We start from the raw sequence: 23,999 nt of genomic DNA, 5'->3' as shown, positions 1-23,999 counted from the left end.
AATGGAACACATAAACATTGGTATCCTAGGCATTAAAAAAAAAAAAGGCATTAGCGAGCTGAAATATTGGCCATTTTGAATTGGACAATCATATGGTCTACTATGCTGGGAATGGCAACTTGAAGAGGAATGGTGTTGCATTCATCATCAAAAAGAACATTTCAAGATCTATCCTGAAGTACAAGACTGTCTAAGTAAGATCCATCAATTGGTCCCAACCCACTTACAGCAAAGGAGACTGAAGAACACCAAAGACACAAGTTAAATATTAGCCCAAGAGACAAAAGGGCCACATAAACCAGAGACTCCATCGGCCTGAGATCAGAACTAGATAGTGCCTGGCTACCACCAATGACTGCCCTGACAGGGAACACAACAGAGAGTCGCTGATGGAACAGGAGAAAAGTGTGGTGCAGAACTCAAATTCTAGGAAAAAGACCAGGCTTGTCTGACTGAGACTAGAAGAACCCCCAAAGACATAGCCCACAGACTCTCTGTTAACCCAGAACTAAAACCATTCCCGAGGCCAACTCTTCGAACAAGGATTAGACTGGATTATGAAACATAAAACAATGCTCGTGAAGAGTGTGCTTCTTAGTTCAAATAGATACACGAGACTAAACAAGCAGCTCCTGTCTGGAGGCGAGATGAGAAGGCAGAAAGGAGAGGAGCCAGTTGAATGGACATGGGAAATCCGGGGTGGAAAGGGAGAGTGTGCTGTTACATTATATGGATTGCAACTAGGGTCACATAACAATATGTGTATAAACTTTTGTATGAGAAATTAACTTGAGCTCTAAACTTTCACCTAAAGTACGATTAAAAAAAAATGAAGATATATAAAGAAAAAGTTCACCATCTGCCCACTCCCCTTTCTCTCACCTCCCATCAAAGCCAACACACAGGCATGTATCCTTCCTTACCTGTCACTTCCTCATGTTTATACATACTAGCATTTACTTACATAGATTAAAAAAAAAAAAAAACCCATAACTATCACTGTCAAGCTGATTCTGATTCATAGCGACCCTATATGGCAAAGTAGGACTGCCCCATAGGGCTTCCAAGGCTGCAAATCTTTACAGAGGCAGACTGTCAATTCTTTCTCTAAAGGATCAAGTATGAGTTCCAATGGCTGACCTTTTGATTAGCAGCCAAGTGCGTAACCATTATGCCACCCGGGCTCCCCACATACATAAATAGGGATTTTTATTTGTTTCTTTTTTACCAAAGTAGAATTGTACTATTACTATTGCTCTTCGATTTGCCTTTGTTGCTTAATTATTTATCACATTCATCTTGCAAGTCAGTAGATGTGGCTCTATGTCTATATTTTTTCCTAATGTATTTAATATACTTATACTTTTACACAAATGTAATTATTCACACAGATTTTTGGTGCTATCATTTTTCTTTGCAGACGCTTCCTTTCTCTCCTTCTACCACTCATCAAGGTTAACTTTTTAATCAGTATATTTCATTTAGATGATTAATAGAACATAATACATGGATACTTTTTCTCTCTTTGGATCTATGGAGAACATATGGCTTTTGATTTGGGATCAGATATAACCTCTAAGTGTTCCAGAGCTAAGGGAGATGAAAAGATTAAGATACAGTCATATATTAGTCTGGAAATCTTTATTGAATGTGTTAAGGTTGATTGAATCTTGTGTTTTACACCTTCATAAGGAATGCTTCACAGAGTGCTAAGTAAGATAAACTCTCAAGATACCTGTCAAACCCAAATTCTACGATTTATGATATCAATAAACTTTTTCATCTTAAGCATTAGACTCACTCATGATCCTAATTTAGGACTGCCACTAGAGGGCGATCTCACCACAAACATGTGAAGACGTTTGGCCGCCCCAAGACTGGCACTGTGCTTGAAATCAAGTTTGATGCCAGTGCCTAGCACAGTGTCCTGGACATAGACGAAGTTTTATAAATTTAATTAAAAAATGACCCTGATGGAGCCTCAATGATATTTCACCTTTCAAAATCTGACATCAAAATTTGTTAAACTCAATCTCAAGAAAGGACTGTTAAGTAATTGACATGACAAGAACATGTTATGTCTGAAAGCCCCTGGAAATCATGTACGAAATGATGGTCATTTTCACGAGAAAATGTCTCTTTTCTACCCACACACACACCCATTGCCGTCAATACATCCAGTGGCAAATGTAACATTCAGATATTCTAAATTTCTCTTCATCAATATTTAATAGTTTGATTTAAACTATAAAAGTTTATTATAAATATTTCACATATTTTTTACTTAATATACATGTTAAAGTTTATTCTTACACAAAAACAGACTTTTCCAGACACTCCAGAAACCCCTCCATGTACCCTGTCCCATCTAGACCTGCTCCTTTTCCCTCAGAATCATCACTTTCAGTTATCACTTCCAGGCTGTTCTTTACAGTTTTATTACCTAAATGTGCAACCCTGCAGATACTATAGTTTAAAAGCTTGACCACTTTTTAAAACTTGTTTACCCTTTTATCTTTTATAATAGTGCCACCATCCATTCTTTTTCCTTATGATTTTGCAAAATGAGAAGAACTCAGGGATTTGACCACTACATTGTGTCAGAGTTTGGATGATGCAGACTTCACAGTCCGGTGAGGTTAAACATGTTCCCCTGTCCTCTGTCCTCTCTAGTCCCTGAAAATTGGCAAGCGAACCCAGAGGACTGATCAGGCTTCCTGCCTTTGGCAAGACTATAGGTGGCTGTGGTGTTCTTTCATCGGAAGGCACACCATGTTTGGCTTCTGTCTTTTTGTGATGTCAGCACCTGTAGTTGCTGAGTTCCTTGAGGCATTAATTCACTGCGTGCTACAGCATGGTGATATTCTACTTCAATCAATCATCTATTTCACCTATTAGGTAGCAATGCTTTAAAAAGAGATAATTTCCCTCATCTTACTACTTGCTTGCTTACGCAGTGGTAGTGTTCATAAAGGAAAGGTAAAAAAAAATCCTTGATTATTTCCCTTTATGACAACTTTTCAACACAAATTAATTGGTTTCCTATCACTTTCCAAAGGTCACCAATGGTTATTTTTAAATATCACTATAAAAGTATGAATTTGAACATACGGCACAGTGGTTAAGTGCTTGGGGGCTAACTGAAGGGTTGGCTGTTTGAGCCCACCAGCTACTTTGTGGCAGTCTGTTTCTGTAAAGATCACAGTTTTGGTAAGCCTATAGGGCAGTTCTACTCTATCCTATAGGGTCATTAGATGGCAATAGGTTTCTTTATGGGACTGATATCAATCGAATGCTATTATTTTCTTTGGAAGTTCAAATCACCCCTATCTTTAGCCAGTGGTAGCCTTTTCAGGTTGGGCTCTGAATCCTTTTGACATGACCATAATCTTTATAGCTTCCTGACTACTTGATGTGATAAGATGTCCCAGGCTTATTTTACACATTTTTTTGCCCCAAGCCTAGAATCAGCCATTTCTCCAAAAAGTTCCTGGTTTCTTTTAATTAAAAAAAAAAACCAAACCCATTGCTATTGAGTTGATTCCAACTCATACTAACCCTACAGGACAGAGTAGAACTGCCTCATGGGGTTTCCAAGGACCACTTGGAGGATTCAGACTGGCGACCTTTATGGTAGTAGCCGTACCTCTTAACCACTACACTACCAGGGTTTCCAGTTTCTTTTAATAGGAAATAGTAGTTCAGGGCTGCAGTCTGGGTGCATCAGGGATGCTCACTGCTGCTGGGTTAGTCATTTTTCTTAGGCCTTTCAGTGGACAGAGCTAGGAAATACATACATGTGTCTGTGTATGTGAGTGTCTGTGTACACATATATACACATGAATACATATATTCACACGTATATATATATTTTAAGATAATGTATTCTTGACTTCCTACTAATACTTCCACTTCACATTCAGGACTACTTAATTTTTTAACCTCTTCTATATTCCATCTAGAAGCCCTGGTGACACAGCGGTTAAACAGCGCTGGGCTGCTAACCGAAAGGTCAACAGTTCAAACCAACCTGCGGCTCGGCAGAGAAAGATTTGGCAGTCTGCTTCCGAAAAGATTATAGCCTTGTCAACCCTATGAGGCAGTTCTACTCTGTCCTGTAGGGTTTTGATGAATCAGAATCGACTAGGCTGCAATGGGATTTTTGGTTTATATTACATCCACTGCTCGTTTTTCCAAACCAAGAATTCTTGGCTCTCAAAGACACGGTGTCTGATAGAAATAGAATATTCCATAATTACTCACTTACTTTATACCACATCACATGCACAACAGTCTCAATGAAATGAGGCTAATACTACCATCAATAGTGTTACTACTGAGAAGAACTTTAAAAGGTTTTTGCATAAGCTTCCCCTTATTTCCCTGAATTTTTCAACTACTGCAATATACTATATCCATATTAACGGTTATAGCCATTACATCCTCTCTCCCTTATAACTTTCATTTATTCTTAATTCTACAATAAGTCTATACCTCTCAATTCCTTTGTTTATCTGAAACTTGTTCTCTGGTAGATTTCTCCATATTGGTGATAGCTTGTGCCCTTTATACCTGAAGGTTAGTTTTTATGGATACAAATCCTTGGCTGACATGTTCTTTTCTTGAGTATCATCAATACATTACATTTTTCCTGGCATGAAGTGTAGTTGTCAAAAAAAGTTTCATGACAATCTAATTACACACACACACACACACATATATATATATATACATACACACATATATATGAAGGTAAGTTAAAAAGTATTGCTACGAGGTTCCGGTTCATACATGCATGAGTTTATTCCAAACGAAATGTGTTTAAACATGTCTTGCAATCAGTGGAGGGCTACAGACAAGTTGTCTCAGTAATACACTTGCCTTAGCCTTGTTAGGGTGCCTTCAAAAAAAAGGATACTTTTTGTGCCTTGGGGAAAAAAAAAAAAAAGATTTTGAGATCAAGGCTAATATTAAATTTTTAACAAAACTCAAGTGAACATCTTCCCGAATCATTGAAGCATTACACCAAGTTTATGGGAATGCTGCCCCACATAAAACAACAGTTTTCAGATGGATCAAGCATTTTAAGGAAGGCCAGGAAGACTTCAATGATAGGCTGAGAGAGGGAAGACTGCTCAGAAGGTTATGGCAATAGTTTTTTGGAATTTCTTTTTATTTTAATCTTGATAGATTTTCTCGAAGGACACAGGATGATCACAGGGCTTATTATGAGGAAGTTTTAAGAAAATCGAAAACTGCATTGGTGATGAAAAGGCCAGGAAAGTTGTGCCAAGGAATTGTTTCCATCACAGCAATGCACCTGCTCATTCTTCGGGGTAGCGAGGGCTGTCCTTTGAGAATTTTGTTGGGAAACATTACCCCATCCAGCCTACAGCCCTTATCTGGTAACTTCAGACTTCTTTTTGTTCCCAAAACTCAAAGAAACAAAATTTGAGTCCCTTGAGGATGCTGAAACTGCCGTTTTGACTTGGTGGAAATCGAAGATTGAAGAACTGTTGGGGAAGAATTAGAGAGACGGAAACACTGCTTTCAGAAGTGTACAGACCTAGATGGAGGATATGTCAAGAAACAATAGCTTTGCATTTTGGTATTTTTGTTTAATAAAAGTCTCTGTGAATTTGTAGCAATATTTCTTGACTTAAACCCTCCTGTATATACATATGTTGTTATTATTAGGTGCCATCAAGTCAGTTCCATCTCATAGCAACCCTATGTACAACAGAATGAAATACTGCACCAGCCATCCTCACAATCGTTGATATGCTCGAGCCCATTGTTGCAGCCAGTGTCAATCCATCTCGTTAAGGGTTTTCCTCATTTTCGCTGACCCTCTACTTTACCAAGCATGATTCCCTTCTCCATAGACTGGTCCCTCTCAATAACATGTTGAAAGTACATACACACATATATACAGTGAAACCTGTGAGAGCCGGAACTCAACAGGACTACATTGTTTTTCTGGGTCTCACAAGTTTTTCGCCTTTGACAGGGTGCAGTCTTACCACTTTGCCATTGCTTATTTTGGTGGAAAATATTTGAATTTTCCTTCTCTGACAGGTTTCTGCCTTACACAGTTTCTGACTTTTGCAGGTTTTATTGTATATATATTTAATTATATGTATTTAATCAACATTACATATATTTAACCAGTTTAAAATCCATTAAACCCATTGCCATCAAGTCCATTCCAACTCATAGCGACCCTATAGGACAGAGGAGAACTGCTCGTTAGGGTTTCCAAGGAGCAGCTTGGTGGATTCTAACTGCTGACCTTTTGGTTAGCAGCCAAGCTCTTAACCACTACACTTCCAGGGCTCCTTTAATTGGTTTAAGAAAAAAAAAAAACAGCCTGCTGCTGTTGAGCCAATTCCAACTCATAGCAACCCTATAGAACAGAGTAGAACTGCTCCCTATAGGGTTTCCAAAGAGCAGCTTGGGATTCAAACTGCTGACCTTTTGGTTAGCAGCCTTAACATTTAACCACTGTGCCACCAAGCAAAATGGCAGTAGGTCTTAACAGCAACACTATACCCACTGACTCTTCTGTCATATTGGAAATGGAGAGAGAGTTGGGTATTGTGCTTTCAGCCAAATAATTATTAAGTACTCATGCAAACAAACAAAAAGACCTGTCTGGGTTTTTCATCGGCTGTCTCCCACAAACCCCTCCTCAGACCACTTTCTTCATCCCTTGAGACTCCCTAACAGTTACAGAGGCAGTCCCTATAAGTTCTCCACTGACTGAGAAAGGCCATCAAGTAAAACTAGGACCCCAAAATTGCAGCAGATTCAAAGACTTCAGCCTTTCAGCTTCCCAAATTCCAAAGGCCTTAGAGAGAGATGTGTGTTAGAAAGTAGTACCAATTTGCCAACCAAAAGCTAATGGACCTGGTTCTAAATTTCTAGCCCCAAGCTAAAGGTGAGGAAAAATAAATTATAAAAGGTAATAGAAATGAGTAGAATATGAAAGGAGGGCCCAGGAGTAAGGAATCATTACTATAAATCAGCCTCTTTGGAAAGTTTCTGGTTCATTTAAAATTTCCCTTGAGAGCCTGTTCAAAGCCCCCACCATACTCCCTTCTGTCTTCTCCCAAAAGTTCCTCCTCCAAAAAAGCCTCTTTAGAGAAAGCCACCTGCTTATAGCACTTGGAGCTGCTACACTGTCACTGGAACAAATCAACATACTCTCCAAGATCATTAGAAGTCGACAAAGTTCCTGGAAAGGTGAGAATAAATTTTGTTAAAAGGACAGACCGCCAAAGTTCTATGTGGCTATTTAGACAACCTTCATATTTGCTTCTTGGATGGTTTCCATTTTTGAAACTGTGCTTTAAGAAGGAAGAAAGATAGCATCTGCTTGCAGACAGAGCCAAGAAAATAATATATAGGACCTGATGTTGAGTTGAAAGTGATGGTAATGATATTAAGCAATGTGGATTTATAGCCCCTTCCCAATGACACATTTGTTTCTGATTTAAGTTAATGAAGACCATTTTGTTTCTTTTCTGCTACCACATGCAACCTTTAGAAAAGAAAAGGAAAATAGGTATAGGCTTTTGGAGGAATTCCAGACAGTATTTTAAAGTCCACAGGAAAGAAAAAAAGCTAAAGGCAAGTCCTGACATGGTGATTGCATTGTCAGCTGTGGTACTTACCACAGTCACTCGGACCGTTGTTCGGGTCACACAGCGAGCTACCGCCACATGAATCAAGACAGGAATTGTGGAGGCATGTTTGGTCTCCTTCTTGACACGGGGTCTGACCTACCAGGGGGGAGAGGCACGTTCACTTTCATCATCTGTAAATTCCTTAGACTAGGATCTAAAGGATTAAGAATGTCTGGTGGAGCTGAGGAATGACACAACTTTAATTTCCTTCCAATTTCTCCCCAAATATTGAACACATGTTGAATAGACACTTTCTGGACTAATTTTTTTCCAGCAACTAACTACAATACTTATTCCAAAAGGATTCTGTAGGAATGAAGAAATAAAAGGTTGTTGCTTTTAACAGGAACAAAACAGGAGTTCACTATGAGTTAGAGCTGACTCAGGGCAGCTAACAACTATGATACATGGCAACAAAACAGGTTGTTGTTACTTTTGGAGGAAAAACAGAACAATGTTTTATTTTTACATGGGTGCATACATTTGATTAAAAATAAAATTGAAGTGATTTGAGGGAGAGGGAAATATAAAGATCTTGAAATTTTGGATTATTAAATGACACTGTGTTTTAAAGATTCATTTGCTCCCAACTCTAGTCTTCTCTCTAAGGGAAGTATTTTCTCTAATAATAAATAGGTAACCCAACCCAGTGAACCCAGGTATCAACACTAATTCAAAAAGAATAGTTTATTAGAGTACAAGTCTTCTGCAGCTGTTATCAATATTTTCTGCATGTCCCTGCAAAGTATCACCGACCTAGCTGTGATGCCTGAGAACTGGGTTTCTTGTTTCCAAATGAATGACAGCAGTAAGGTCAGCCTTTGCCCTAATGGATTTTCCTTAAGGTATGTGGAGAGGAAACTGCTTTCCCTATTGATTTCCTGGTCATTTGTAGATTAAATGGCTAAGGTAATAAATTACTGCCCCCCCCCTTTTTTTTAACTCTCCCCATTATAGTCCATTACTTTCAGATATGTCATTTGGAATTTAGAAAATCTTGCCAGAAATTTTAAAGTATAAATAATATACATATATGTCTAATCATTCTTATCTACAGATTCGAAGACAGTGTTTATTCTACTGGAACCTTCCTCCTTTCCAGGACCACTAATGAGCAATACTATGGATTAAAAAAAAAATGGATTAGAGCCTTGAAAAATTGCAAACAAGAGATGTCACTTTTTTTTTTTTTTTTTGTCTGTCAGCAGGCTCAAACTTTTTCGCAAGGCAACCAGCAGCCAGGTGCTGTGGAGCTGACTCTGACTCATGGTGATCTCACCCACATGTGTCAGAGTAGAACCGTGCTCCATAGTGTTGTCAATGGCTGATTTTTCAGAAGTAGATCTCCAGGCCTTTCTTCTGGGGTGCCTCGAGGTGAGGTCGAACTTCCCAACCTTCTGATTAGCAGCCAAGTGCATTAACTATTTGCACTACCCAGCAACTCCTCCTCCAGGCAAGCCGAGCTAATTTCCATGAGTTCCGGCTCTTAAGGAAATTCAATATTTTAACAAATATTAAGCGCCCACTATATGACAGCAAAGAGCCCTGGTGGCTCAGTGGTTAAAGCATTTGGCTGCTAACTGAAAGGTCACCTTTTCAAACCCACCAGCAGCTCCATGGGAGAAAGACGTGGCACTCTGCTTCTGTGAAGATTAAAAACAGCCTTGAAAACCCTATGGGGCAGTTCTACTCTGTCCTATAGGGTTGCTATGCATTGGAATCAACTTGATGGCAATAAATTTGGTTTATGTGAGAGCACCTTAAAAGAAAGTCCCGGTGGTCTGCTTCTAAAATATCTGCCATCGAAAACTCTCTGGAACACAGTTCTGCTCTGACACACATGGGGCCACCATGAGTCAGAATCCACTTTACGGCAACGGTTTTTTTTTTTTTTTTTTTAACGTGACAAGTAACTGAGCGAGGAACTGGTTATTAAAAGGTAAAAGGGCATGATACCTTCTATGGAGAAAATTCTACTCTAATAGGGATGTTGTTATGAACAAAACCTTGCAATGCTGTGTGACTACTGTTCACATGAAGGTTTGTATAAAGCACAGTGGAAGCAAACTAAGGCAGTCAGGGGGAGCTCCTCAAAGGAGTTTTACAGGCAGACGGGGTCAGCTGGGATAATGAAGAAGGACAGGTCTCCCAAGCAGAGCAGCATAGGCAAAGATCTGGAGGTAGGGAAGTGCAAAGGTCAGAACCTCTGGAGCATAAATCCCTGAGAAGGAGGGTGTGAGGCAGACTGGACCAGTAGGCTGGGAGAGAGCCTGGAGATCTTTAATAGGGCCCAAGGCCTTGGGGGTAGTGGTGGGGGGGGGGAGGGTGTCCTTGTGTTGTGCAAATGGTTAATGCTTAGCTGCTAACAAAAAGGCTATAGGTTTGGTTCCATCACCCAGAGGCTGCTTGTAAGAAAGGCCTGGCAATCTACTTCTGAAAAATGATCCCTTGAAAACTTGTTGAACACAGTTCTACTCTGACACACATTGGGCTGCCGTGAATCAGAATCGACTCCACCAAAACTATTCTAAAGTCTTGGCAGAGTGGTCCCTGCTTTCTTCCCCAGCCTTGCCTAGCAGAACAAGCTTGCCATCGATGTTAACAATTATTATTTAGTGTCATGCTTCCCTTCACTGTCAGCTCTCTCCTCATAATAGCCTTTTCTCCGGCCTGCCTCTCCTTTGTTTAGTAAACTCCATTCATTCATCAAATCTTAGCTCCAACATCTCTTCCTCAGGGAAGCTTACCAGGGCAATCATGTCGTTATATAGCATCATAGCCCCCTGGTTTTCTTCACAGCCTTATGTCACTTCATCATTAGATACTAGCTTGCATGACTATTTGTAGAATGCCTCTCTCCCCAGGAGGCTGCAAGCTCCATGAGCTGTTTTGCTGCCCACTGACTTCCTGGCGATCATCATATATTGTTGTTTTTGTGTTAGCTGCTGTCAAGTCAGCTCCGACTTACGGTGGCCCCACGTACAACAGAACAAAACGCTGCCTGGTCCTATATCAGACAATATTCTGTAGTGAGGCTTTCATTAGCTAATATTTGGAAGTAGATTGTCAGGCCTTTCTTTCTAATCTGTCTTAGTCAGGAAGCTCTACTGAAAACTGTCCACCATGGGTGACCCTGCTGGTGTTTGAAATACCAGTGGCATAGCTTCCAGCATTGTATCAACACACAAGCCACCACAGTGCGACAAACTGATAGGCAGGTGGTGGGATGGTGTATTAGTTCCACAATAAATATGTACTAAGTTGAATTCATTAGAGGAAGCAATAATACAAAGACGGTAGAATTTTACTTCTTGAAGCATTTTATCATGTGACTTTCTTATATCCCACACATAAAGAACTAATTTAAAAGTCCTACCATAGAATAGTGAAGAATCCAAAATTATTGCAGAGAAAGTTGAATTATGTAGAATGAAAGAATAATTTGATCTAAAAGGAGGTGTGTGGCTTAATGAAAGAATAATTTGATCTAAAAGGAGGTGTGTGGCTTATATGCAGACAATAATAACTCATGCCTAGAAAACGATTGGCTTCCCAATTTGAAAGCTGGTAAAACTAAGCACGCCTTATAAATTATTTTTATGTAATAAATCTGTGATTAGAAAACTCTTGCTTTAGGTTTTGGATGTATTTTCGTTAAAGCTGTTTTAATAATTGATATTCATAATGACAAAACTAATTTAGCTACAGATGACCAGTCTCATTAGACAAACACAGCTCAAAAAAATGGTTTAACAAGAAAAAGGATGCGTAAAAATAGTTAAACTAACAAGTATGGAGTTCTCACCATTTGTCCAGTGCTCCTTTCAGTTCATTAGTTGAGTTGACTAATTTAGCTCTCACAACAACCCTATGAAGTAGCTATCATTACCTAAGTTTACAGAGAAGGAAATTGAGACATAAAGAGGTAAAGTAACTTGCCTGAAGTCAACCAGGTAGTAATAAAAGAGCTAGGACTTGATCCCAAGCATCTGGGCTGCAACTACCACATTCTTAACTGCTAGGTTATTTTTTTTATGCCTATATTATAAATAAATGTAGTGATTTTAAGTTTAGGGGTATTCTTACCAACCCAAAAGATGCTTCCACATAAAACAATCAGTGTAGAACTTTCTTTCCAACTTATTTGATTTACTTTTTTTTTTTTTTTTTTTGGTCCTTTTAAAGTTCCACACAGGAATATGAGTCTCTTTATAAAGTACATTTAAGTATACCTGTTGCCGTTGAGTCGATTCAAACTCCTAGCAACCCTGTCTGGCTGGGTAATGTGAGGCATTAAATAGCTTCTCTAAATGCAGTTATTTTAGGAAACTTACATTTAATTTCAGCAGCCTATTCCTTCTGACTGGAATCTAATCTAATGGAATACTATATACTAAGCTTTTCTCTTTATCATGGTGTTGCCTTCCCCCATAAAACAGTTAACTGAATTTGACCACGCTGTTTCAAGTGTTTAACCTCTGCTCTTTCCCATTAGAAATGATTTTTCAGTATAGATTGTTCAAGAATTATATTTACTGTAAGAAAAGGTTTTCTGGCTGAGCAGTGGTATAAGGACCAGGGCATTCAGCAATCTGGAATTATTTATGGGTGAATCCTATTTAAACATCAGTCACACCTTTTGCTTTGTTACGAAAGACAGGTCCACCCATAAAGGAATGTCCCAGGGGAGGTAGCACATACTTACTGTCACTGCAGTTCTCCTCGTCACTCCCATCCTTACAGTCTTCATCTCCATCGCATTGGAAGGTGCTGGGGATACACTGCCCATTTCTGCACTCCACCAGACCCTGGCTGTGGCAGGCTAGAAGAAGCCAGAATAATATTCACTGTGTTTATGAACACATCTTTCAATCTGCAGATCATATAAATGATTCCCACTTATCTGGTTGAGAAATGAAGAGCTTTGCATATGTGAACGTTTTATGGAAATGAATGAATGTGTCTATTTCATTATCCTTTTTAAATTCCAAGCATTTCTGGGATGGAAAGCTTTTACTTATTATAGCTTCTCCTGCCTTATTAAATAGCAACTACTGAAAAATAACTTTTTCTTGATAACTGAATGGGGGAAGTAGTATTAATAATGGTAGTAGTAACACTACTAATAAGGAAAGCTACAATTTAGGTTAACTTGCTTGGCTGCTAACTGAAGGGCTGGAAGTTCAAGTTCACCCAGAGGTGCCTTGGAAGAACAGCCTGGCAATCTACTTCTGAAAAATCAGTCATTGAAAACCATATGGGGCACAGTTTTACCCTGATACACATGGGGTCACCATGAGTCAGAGTTCACTTGAAGCAACTGGTTTATATGGAAAGAAGTGTGCTAGGTGTATTATACATACGATCTCAGAGCCTCACAACAAACTAACAAGGTAAATATTATCATGCTTGTTTTACAGATAAGAAAACTGAAGCTTAGAGAGTTCAGTGTCCATATTAAAATTATATGGATGTAATGGTGTAACCACTTTGGAAAATGATATGGCAGTCCCTTAAAAAACTAGAACTACAAATACCGTATGATCCTAGGAATACACCCTAGAGAAATAAGAACCGTTACACAAATGGACATATGCACACCCATGTTCATTGCAGCACTATTCACAGTAGCAAAAAGATGAAAACAACCTAAATGTCCATCAACAGATGAACAGATAAACAAATTCTGGTACATACACACAATGGAATAGTGTGCAACAATAAAAAACAATGATGAGTCCACAAAACACCTCACAACACAGACGAATCTGGAGGGCATTACGCTGAGTGAAATAAGTCAGTCACAAAAGGGCAAATATTGTATGAAACCACTATTATAAGAACTCAAGAAAAGTTTTACACACAGAAAAAAGCATTCTTTGGCGGTTACAAGGTGGCCCGGTAGGGGAATCACTAACTAGATAGTAGGCAAGAGTCAACTTCAGTGAATAGGACAACACGCAATACCAGGGAAGTCAGCACAACTGGACCAAAGCAAAGCTAAGAAGGTTTCTGGACATATCCGAACACTTTGAGGTACAGAGTAGCTGGCCCTTGGGCCTGGGGACCATAGTTTTTGGGGACATCTAGGTCAACTGGCATAACATAGTTTATAAAGAAAATGTTCTACATCCAACTTTAGTGAGTAGCCTCTGGGGTCTTAAAAGCTTGTGAGCAGCCATCTAATCTATACATCTATCTGTTGGTCCCATCGCCCTTGGAGCAAAGGGGAATGAAGAAAGCCTAAGACACAAGGGTAATACTAGCCCAAAGGACAAAAAGACCACACGAACCAGAAATCCACCAGCCTGAGACCAGAGCTAGATTGTGCCTGGCTACCACCAATGACTGACCATACAGGGAACACAGCAGAGAGTCCCAGACAGAGCAGGAAAAAATGTACAAGAGAATTCAAATTTACATAAACAGACCAGCCTTAATGGTCTGACAGACTGGAAGAACCCCTGAAACTATGGTCCCCAGACGCTCTGTTAACCCAGAACTGAAACCATTCCCAAAGCCCACTTTTCAGACAAAGATTACACAGGCCTATAAAACAAAAAATAATACAGGTGAGGAACGTGCTTCTTAGTTTAATCAATACGAGACCAAACGAGCAGCCCCTGTCCAAAAGCAGGATGAGAAGGTAGGAAGGGACAGGAACTGGATGAATGGACACAGGGAACCCAGGGTGGAAAGGGAGGGCATGCTGTCACATTGTGGGAATTGCAACTAATGTCACACACAAAAAAAAAATGTATAAATTTTTGAATGGGAAATTAACTTGAGCTGTTAACTTTCACCTAAAGCACAATTTAAAAAGAAAAAATAAAAAAGACCAACAGGCCCTTTAGAACCACAGGTCTCAAGAGATGAAAGAGGACTTTGAGAACGGCTAGTCCCGGAGTGACCAGACTTTCAGCTTCCACAGACTAATAAAATTAAAAAAAAAAAAAAAAAGTTATATGGCTGTTAAACAGTAGGGCCAGAATGTGAGGGCAAACTTCTCTGACTCCAACCCCAAGCATTCCACTCTATACCTACCTGATCTAATGGGCCAAGGAAATAATATGCAGGTGGTCCCAAGTTGGGGACCTGTTTCAACGACACCATTGTAAGTTGGTTCTGACATAATTTGAATACCTCTTTTTTTTTTTTTTTTTTAGTTTTCATTATTACTGCCTTTTATTATCAGTATCTTTATAAACCCAATCTTTGTCTCTGGGGTTGGAAACGTTACATAAACTTGCAGATATATTTTAATACATACATACATACATAGATATTACTAACAATACCAAAAAAAAACCAAACCTGTTGCCGTCAGGTTGATTCTAACTCATAGCGACCCTATGGGACAGAGTAGAACTGCCCCATAAAGTTTCCAAGGAGCACCTGGAGGATTCAAACTGCTGACCTTTTTGGTTAGCAGCTGTAGCACTTAACCACTATGCCACCAGGGTTTCCATTACTAACAATAAGATATATCAAAATAAATAAATAAAATGGAGAGTCCTAAGTGCAATTTGTTGTAACTTGAAGAACACGTCATAAGTTGGGGACTACTTGTAAATGAAAAGACTTATGTAGTACCTAACACACAATAACACTTTATTTCAAAAGTTGCTTATGACATCTGATGTTTGAAAAGGATGGTCTAGTGGCCATTTAACCTAAGGATTCCTGTAGGTTCACTAAATTCTATCCCTATTACCATTTAGAGCATCCGGAAACTATGTACCATGTGACCTCAGCTATCACTGAGATACTATCTAACATTAAAATCCCCCATTCTTGAATCAAGACTCAACACCAGAAGTGTTACAGTTGATTATCATGCCCTTGCTTTCCCAAGATCTGTCGAGATGCAGTCCACTCTGTCACACTATGTCCACTAAGCAAAGACTTCTGTGATATTCCAGTTCAAATTCAATTCAGGGAAGGAGAACAATGCACATTGTATTTGTTAATTAGTTTATATGTCTTTTCTTATGTCAAAATAAAAACCATGCAATCTGCATTTCTATTTTTGCCTTAAATTAAATATTCGATCTCAAATATATCAACCTCTTCTACTTTTATTAGACAGCAAAAGATGAAATAAAAAGCTTAATTAGCATGAATAATACATATTAACTCTTCCAGGTCAATAGTAGTCTACCTGAACACTTGACTCAATCATTTTTATTATGTCCTACTAAGTATGCTGTATTTTCTAGGGGAAAAAAGCTAATAGTCATACTTGTTTTTATTAGCTAAGTACTCAACAACTAGCTGAAAGGTCGGCAGTTCTAACCCATCCAGAGGCACCTCAGAAAACAGGCCTGACAATCTGTTTTTGAAAAGTCATAGCCTTGGAAGCTCTATGGAACAGTTCTACTCTGCACACATGGTGTTGCCATGACTCGGAAGCAACTTGATGGCAACCACCACCAACAACAGTATAACAGCTACTTGAAGACCTCACTCACCCAGAAATACAACAGTTTACAAAATTATAATTATCATCACACGCTCTCTGTATAACTGATGAACATTAAAGGTTTTTTTCTCTCTGGCAATTCTCTCTCATGTTCTCCCACAAATAGCCCCTAAAAACACATTTGGAGCTTCCTGCAGAGAAACCCAGCTTCTCATATATCCTTTGCAGAAGAAATGTCCCCCGAGTCTCCGCGAAGAGCATCCCCTTTGAGAAAGTCACGGGTGCAGAAGGGCGGTGCACGGAGCAATGAAATAGAAAACAGACACCTGCTTGATCGGATCAGCCAAATTAATCTTGGGGTTTTGGGGGAGACAGGAGTGGAAGTCAGATATTTTGCATTATTACCGCCAGCACCCCACTCAGTTGTTATCTTTATAGGCTAGAACCAAAGTATACAAATCTTTGCCTTTGAACATTGTGTTATTGTTTTTTTACGAGTCTCCCTAACAGCATCTAGAGGGAGCCCTGATGGTGCACTTGGCTGGAAAAGGCAGTTCAAACCAACCCAGTGGCTCTGCGGGAGAAAGACCTGCCAATCTGCTTTCAGAAAGATTACAGCCAAGAAAACTCTTTGGGGCAGTTCTACTCTGTCACAGGGGTCACTATGAGTCAGAATCAACTCAACAGCATCTAACAACAACAACAGCAACTAAAATGTGTTTAAACTGTGAACCTAAACTGATTGTCTAAACAGGTGGAAAAGGAAATATAAGCAAAATGAAAGAACGCGGCACTCACAGCAATTGGCCTCGTCGGACTTATCCACACAGTCATGGTCACCATCACACACCCACTCGATCGCGATGCAGCGCCCATCTCCACAGCGATGTTTCTTTGTGGTATTGCAGTCTGGAGAAATCAGAAACTCATATAGATGTCAACAACCAGCATAACACTTTTCTAGCTGCATGGCTCACAGTTCCATTTGAAGACAGCCCATCCCGATACCTTCAATAATGTGTATCATGGATGTTGCACAATTGAGATGTTACCTCCCACCCAAATGTGTGCCTTGCTGACCACCATCACTGTGGGGTAAGGAGTGTCTGCTTTTCAGATGAATAAGGTCTGCCTTGCCTTTCCAGGACCCATGGTTTGTTGCTGTTCTCATTTTGTTTGTTTGTTTTGTTTAGTCTTTGTTTTCTTTCTTCATAAAAAATTTGTGGATTTTCCAGCGACTTAAATAAACAGAATTGTGATTTGTGTTTCACCATGTAGATAGCTGGTTTGACATATTTTTGACAGCTCTATTGGATTCTTAAGTTGGTAAATTTGGAATTCAGATATCTCCTTATACCTATCTCTCCTAATGCTAAGTTTAGGTTTTCTATTGAGCTATCCTTAGTATAGAACTCGTCTTTGAGAGCACTGTGAGGAAAGCAATGCAAAATATTTGTTCTTTTTTTTTTTTTTCCTTAATTCTTTCTAGCCTGTATTTACTTCTGTCCTAATTTACACATTCCTGGAAAAGAGAGAGAACTAAGTGGTGAGTTTCTTCTCATAGAAGGCAGAATCTCATAGAATTCTTTGCTATCAGAGGTAGTATAGTTTGAATATAAATAGTCTTTAGATTTGTGAATAACAGATTCAATGAGAAACTAATGTGTTTTCATGAGCAGTGCCACTGTCCTAAACAGAATTCTGGTCATAAGGACCATGGATTTTAAAGGGATTTTGGAGCAATAACATAAAACGTATGGACGATGTAGTACAGAAAAAGGAAGAAAGACACAAGATACAGGATGCTTTATGCAGGGACCAGAAGAGCCACTGCATACTCAGCTTGCTAAAGATGGCAGCCCAGGAGGGGATGAATCTCTAAGGGAAAGTTGTAACTACCAGTATGAAACCCCCCCAAAAAAAAAAACCCATTGTCGTTGAGTCGATTTCGACTCCTAGTGTCCATATAAGACAGAATAGAACTGCCCCATAGGGTTTCTAAGGTTGTAAATCTTTATGGAAACAGATTACCACATCTTTCTCTCGAGGAGCAGCTGGTGGGTTCAAACTGCCAACCTTTGGTTAGCAGCTGAGTGTTTAACCATGGGGTTACCAGGGCTCCTCCCATTACTAGCGTTAAATGGGAATGGGGACAGTAGCCTCCCTGAATGTGTGAATTTCATGATATTCTACCATCTTCAGAGAAATTGTGTTGAGTGGTAGGACCCTTCTTTTTCATCTACTATATCCTGACCCTCTCCACTGGCCTATCCACCCAAGCTACACTCACCTCCCACCATTTTCTCCTCTTGTGTCCCCAGTTATCTCATTGGTAAAAGGCGGAGTTGGAGTAAACAATCACTAAGGTCTCTTCCAATTATAATTGATGTATACATTCACCAATTTCCTCTTACGCTTTGTGCCAAGATTGATCAGTCCCAGAAGAAAATCCACATCTATCTGATGGCCTATGGAATGACTTTACTTATGTACATTTTCCAGTATTGCCTTGATGTAGTGAGGGGTAGGTAGACAGGCATTCTGGAAAACTACCTATTTTTCCAGCATGTGAGCCATTACTGACCCTGGTCACTTTGAGACATTCCTCTGATCTCACTTCTGATCCTTTTCCAATGTTTCTATCTATGTTTTCTAATGCTAAAAACCACACACAGCATTTGCCCACTGTCAATCCTCATCCCAGCTTGCGCTTTTGTTCTTACTCTGACGTTTCTAGTACCACTCAATAATACACAACTTAAAAATTCTGAAACTAATTACAAAGTTGCAAAGGTTAAGAAGCAAAAGGAATTTGGCTGAGACAACACCCAGGATTGAATTCAGCTCTTTAAAAATTGGGTTCATTCTTAAAAAGCTATGGAGATCTGCATTTGAACATAAAACAAATGTATGTTCCTAACCCCAGGCGTAGCTACAGCTCTAAAAGTAGTTCTTGTAGTTGTTATTCGTTGCTATCAAGTCAATTCTGACTCATGGTGACCCCATGTGTTCAGAATAGAACTTCTCCATAGGATTTTCAAGGCTGTGATCTTTTGGAAGCAGATTGCCAGGCCTGTCTCTGAGGTGCGTTTGGGTGGGTTCGAACTGCCAACCTTTTGGCTAGTAGTAAAGCGTTTAACCACTCACACCACCCAGGGACTTCGGTCCCTATAGTACGTGGTAATCTAATAAAGAAAGGGTCTTTTGTGATATACAAGGAGGAGAATCAGGTACAGATGATGTAACTATCGATCTACAAAGTTTTGTTCGAGGGCTCAAAATGTAAACATAAGCCATTGAATCTAATCAGAAAAGAAACAAAAAGTATCCAAAGAGAAAAAATACGTACATACAAAAATTTATAAATGGGGCTTACATTAATTTTTTTTATTTGAACTTCGTGTTTGCAAATCATCTTTCTTCCCCCTATTTTTAACATTTCTTTAATATGGCTGTTTATGAAAGAAGTATTACATTTGCACATAAGTCATGACTCAGATGGGTAATTTAAAAAGACTTTCTAAAAAAACAAGAAAGGAACTATTTTGTAATTTAACCTGCTGATCATATTAACAAACAATGAGCTACAAATTGTTGGTTATAAATTTCTGTAATTTTAAATTAAAACCTTTAGGGAAACAATGCTTCTACTTACCGCAGTTTTGCTCATCACTCAGGTCCCCACAGTCATCATAGCCATCACACACAAGGCTATAATTAAGACACTTGCCTGTGTGACAGTGAAACAGGTTCTCACTGCAGTCTGCAAATAAGAGAAGCCACCAGTGTGTCATTAGAGCAGTATAGAATGTTGTAGTAGTACGTTACATAGCAACACATGTCATGGGAAGGAAGCCGTAAAGGTAACCTGGTCCACATCTTTTGTTTTACAGGAGAGGAGACTGTGGCCCAGATGATCCAAGGACTTGCTCAAGGTTACATAATAATGTTACTGCAGAACCAGGACAAGGATCTTCTGGCTCCCAAGTCACTGCTTGTATCACTTCCTGAAATTTGTTATCTGACTTCCATTTTACACCACCTGAAAGCTCCATTATAGTCGAAGATCAGATATTCCCAATCCATAGTTCCTAATGAAGTTCATGTTCACACAGAAGGAATAACCTCAATAAGGGGTAAATAGTTTTTTTTTTTTTTTCCTGGAAATGTTTCCTTTAACTTGAAAGTTTAGATTTGTCAATGGTGAACGTATTAAAATTAACATTACCCACTCTCATACAAACACTACCACTTAAGCCAACAGAGTGTTTTATGACTTGACTCTCAAATAAGCAAGTACTATCCTAGATTATGTTGGCAAGGAAGTTTATACTTTAATGTTGGGATAAACAACATGCACGGTAATGGTTTCTCAGTTTTAATAAAAAGATGGATCCTATACTTGGATAAACCAGAACTCCTATCCTGCTTCTGCAATCTACTAGCTATGGGACTTTGAGTGTGTTACTTAATCTGATTCTGTGAACTCATCTATGAAACAAGGATAAGATCAACTACTTAATAGCACTTGGGAGAAGAGATGAATAAAATAACACGTGTATAGGGTCTGAGCCCTGGTGGCACAGTGGTTGAGAGCTTGGCTGCTAACCAAAAGGTCAGAAGTTTGAATCCACCAGGCTGTCCTTGGAAACATTATGGGGTAGTTCTACTCTGTCCTGTAAGGTCACTATGAGTCAGAATTGACTCAACGGCAACAACTTTGGTTTTTGTTTTTTTAAGTAGAGGGTCAGTGAAAGAAAGGAAGACCCTCAGTGAGATGGATTGCACAGTGGCTGCAACAATGGGTTCAACCATAGCAACTATTCTGAGGATGGTGCAGGACTGGACAGTGTTTTGTTCCATTGTACACAGTATTGCTGTAAGTCAGAGCTGACTCAAGGGCACCTAACAACAACAACAAGGCGTCAAGAAAATTTGATGGGGAAGGGATAGTCTTTTCAACAGACAGCATTGGTACAATTGAAAAAAACGTGAAAAAAAAGAACTCTCACCTTTACCTCAAACTAAATACAAAAATTGACTCAGAATGGACCACAGACCTAAATGTAAGAGATAAAATTATGACGCTTCTAAAAGAAAACATAGAAAAAAATCTTTGTGACCTTGGGTTAGACGAACAATTCTTAGCCACAACACCAAAAGCTCAAGCCATAAAGAAACAGAAAATTATAAATGTGTCTTAGTTATCTAGTGCTGCTATAACACAAATACAAGTATGGTTGGTTTTAACAAAGAGAAATTTATTCTCTCACAGTCTAGTGGACTACGAGTCCAAATTCAGGGTGTCAGCTCCAGGGGGAGGTTTTCCCTCTCTGTCAGCTCTGGGGAATGGTCCTTGTCATCAATCTTCCCTTTGTCTAGGAACTTCTCTTAGAAGGAATCCTCAGTCCAAGGACGTACTCTGCTCCTGGCACTGCTCTCTGGTGGTAATGAGGTCCCCTGTCTCTCTGCTCACTTCTCTCTTTTATATCTCAAAAGAGATTGGCTCAAGACACAATCCAATCTTGTAGATTGAGTCCTGCCTCATTAACATAACTGCCGCCTATCCCACCTCATTAACATCATAGAGGTAGAATTTACAACACACAGGAGAATCACGTCAGATGACAAAATGGTGGACAATCACACGATAATGGGGATCATGGCCTAGCCAAATTGCTACACGTAGTTTTGGGGCACACAATTCAATCCATGAGAAATTTGAACTTCATCAAGTTTTTAAAAACTTGTGCTTCAAAAGTCTCTGTTAAGGAAATGAAAAGACAAGCCATAATCAGGGATAAATATTTGCAAATCATATATTTGACAAAGGACTTGTATCTAGAATATGGAGTCCTTGGGTGGTGCAAATGGTTAACTTGTTTGCTTCTAACCAAAAGGTTGGTGGTTTGAGGCCACTCAGATGTATCTCAGAAGAAAGGCCTGGCAATCTACTTCCATAAAACCAACGATGGAAAACCCTAAGAAGCACGGCTTTACTTTGACACACATGGGGTCACCATGAGTCAAAATCAACTCAATGGCAATTGGTGCCCAGAATATATATATAGAACTTTTACATTCAGTAATAAGAGGAGAAACCACCTAATTAAAAATGGGCAAATAACTTGAATAGAAAGTCTTTACCAAAGACATATGTACGGCATATAAGCACATAAAAGTGCTCAGCATTAGTCATTTGGGAAATGTAAATCAAAACCACAATGAGAAATAACTTCACACACATCAAGGTGGCTATACCATAGTAAAAAGATGGATAATAACAAATGTTGGTGAAGATACGGAGAAATGGGAATACTCATACATTGATGGTATGCAGGAGTAACACGTTATTTAAAATGATTCAACCACTTTGGCAAACACTAGTTTAGCAGTTCCTCAAAACATTAAACATTGTTGTTGTTAGGTGCCATAGAGTCGGTTCTGACCCACAGCGATCCTATGTACAACAGAACAAAACACTGCCCGGTCCTACACCATTCTCACAATCATTGTTATGCTTCAGCCAATTGTTGCAGCCGCTGTGTCAGTCCATCTCATTGAGGGTCTTCTTCTTCTTCCCTGACCCTCTACTTTACCAAGCGTGATGTCCTTCTTCAGGGACTGATTCCTCCTGACGACATGTCCAAAGTCACCATCCTTGCTTCTAAGGAGCATTCTGGCTATAATTCTTCCAAGACAGATTCCTCCTTCTTTTGGCAGTCCATGATATATTCAATATTCTTTGCCAACACCATAATTCAAAGGTGTCAATTCTTCTTCAGTCTTCCTTATTCATTGTCCAACTTTTGCATGCATATGAGGCGATTGAAAACACCATGGCTTGGGTCAGGTGCACCTTAGTCCTCAAAGTGACATCTTTGTTTTTAAATACTTTAAGAGGTCTTTTACAGCAGATTTGCCCAATGCAATATATCCTTTGATTTCTTGGCTGCTGCTTCCATGGGCATTGATTGTGGGTCCAAGTAAAATGAAATCCTTGACAACTTCAATCTTATCTCTGTTTATCATAATGTTGCTTATTGGTCCAGTTATGAGGATTTTTTTTATGTTGAGGTGCAATCCATACTAAAGGCTGTAGCCTTGGATCTTATTAGTAAGTGCTTCAAGTCCTCTTCACTTTCAGCAAGCAAGGTTGTGTCATCTGCATATTGCATACTTGTTATTTATATGAACCATGAATTTCTATTCCAAAATCCGTTTTTCAAAAAATAAGCTACTTAAATACTTTTAGAATTGTACCATTTTAGAAATAAAATGAACCTTAGAAATCATCTTCTCAGCACCTTCATTGAGAAGGCATTTGCACTCACACAAACATACATGTGCATATATATTCACTCACACTTACACACATGCAGACTTTTGTAAGCAGCTTTTCCCCTGTGCTTAATAATTTTCAAACAAGGATGACCATCATAAGGAAAAATATAAGAGGTCTTAGTTATCACTTTGGTAATACTACTTCTTCCCAAAAGAGGGCGCTCACTCCCCACCATGCACCCCCTGCTGAGTGAGGCTACTGCACACACGCTAACTCGGTGAAGAAAGGCTACCATATTGTTTCTTCTGCCCACCGAGCAGAGTCGAGGAATTTGTGCATTGAGGTATATACTTCTCCTTGGAATGTTTCAAAACATATTTTTGATTTTTGTTTTGTTTTAAACTAAATTATTCTTGTGGGAAAATTTTGAATCAGTATGTCAGAATCAACCATAACACGGGGGTCAAGGGGAAGGGCAGATTTTTTCAAAGTTAATGTTATTTATTTTTTTTAGCAGTACACTTCACTTTGATTTGGTGGTGAGGTTAGGGAATCAAATATCCCTTTCAGAAGCTGATTTACCTAAGAACACACCGAAATATTT

At 39.2% G+C, this 23,999-nt stretch overlaps 1 protein-coding gene across 1 annotated transcript in view; it reads right to left on the bottom strand.

Annotated features, from left to right (window-relative positions):
- Window positions 1–23,999, bottom strand: part of CORIN (corin, serine peptidase) — a 321,033-nt gene that overhangs the window by 67,520 nt on the left and 229,514 nt on the right. The window contains exons 7-10 of the mRNA XM_023555029.2: window positions 19,766–19,873; window positions 16,909–17,019; window positions 12,394–12,510; window positions 7,677–7,784 (exon numbers count right to left, since the gene is read on the bottom strand). Coding sequence (XP_023410797.2) covers window positions 7,677–7,784; window positions 12,394–12,510; window positions 16,909–17,019; window positions 19,766–19,873 — 444 coding nt within the window. The remainder of the gene's footprint in view (window positions 1–7,676; window positions 7,785–12,393; window positions 12,511–16,908; window positions 17,020–19,765; window positions 19,874–23,999) is intronic.

This window comes from Loxodonta africana, chromosome 5 (genome assembly GCF_030014295.1).
Source record: "Loxodonta africana isolate mLoxAfr1 chromosome 5, mLoxAfr1.hap2, whole genome shotgun sequence".
Lineage (NCBI taxonomy): Eukaryota > Metazoa > Chordata > Mammalia > Proboscidea > Elephantidae > Loxodonta > Loxodonta africana.
Note: the sequence above shows the minus strand (reverse complement) of the source record. Positions and strands in the feature narration are given on the sequence as shown.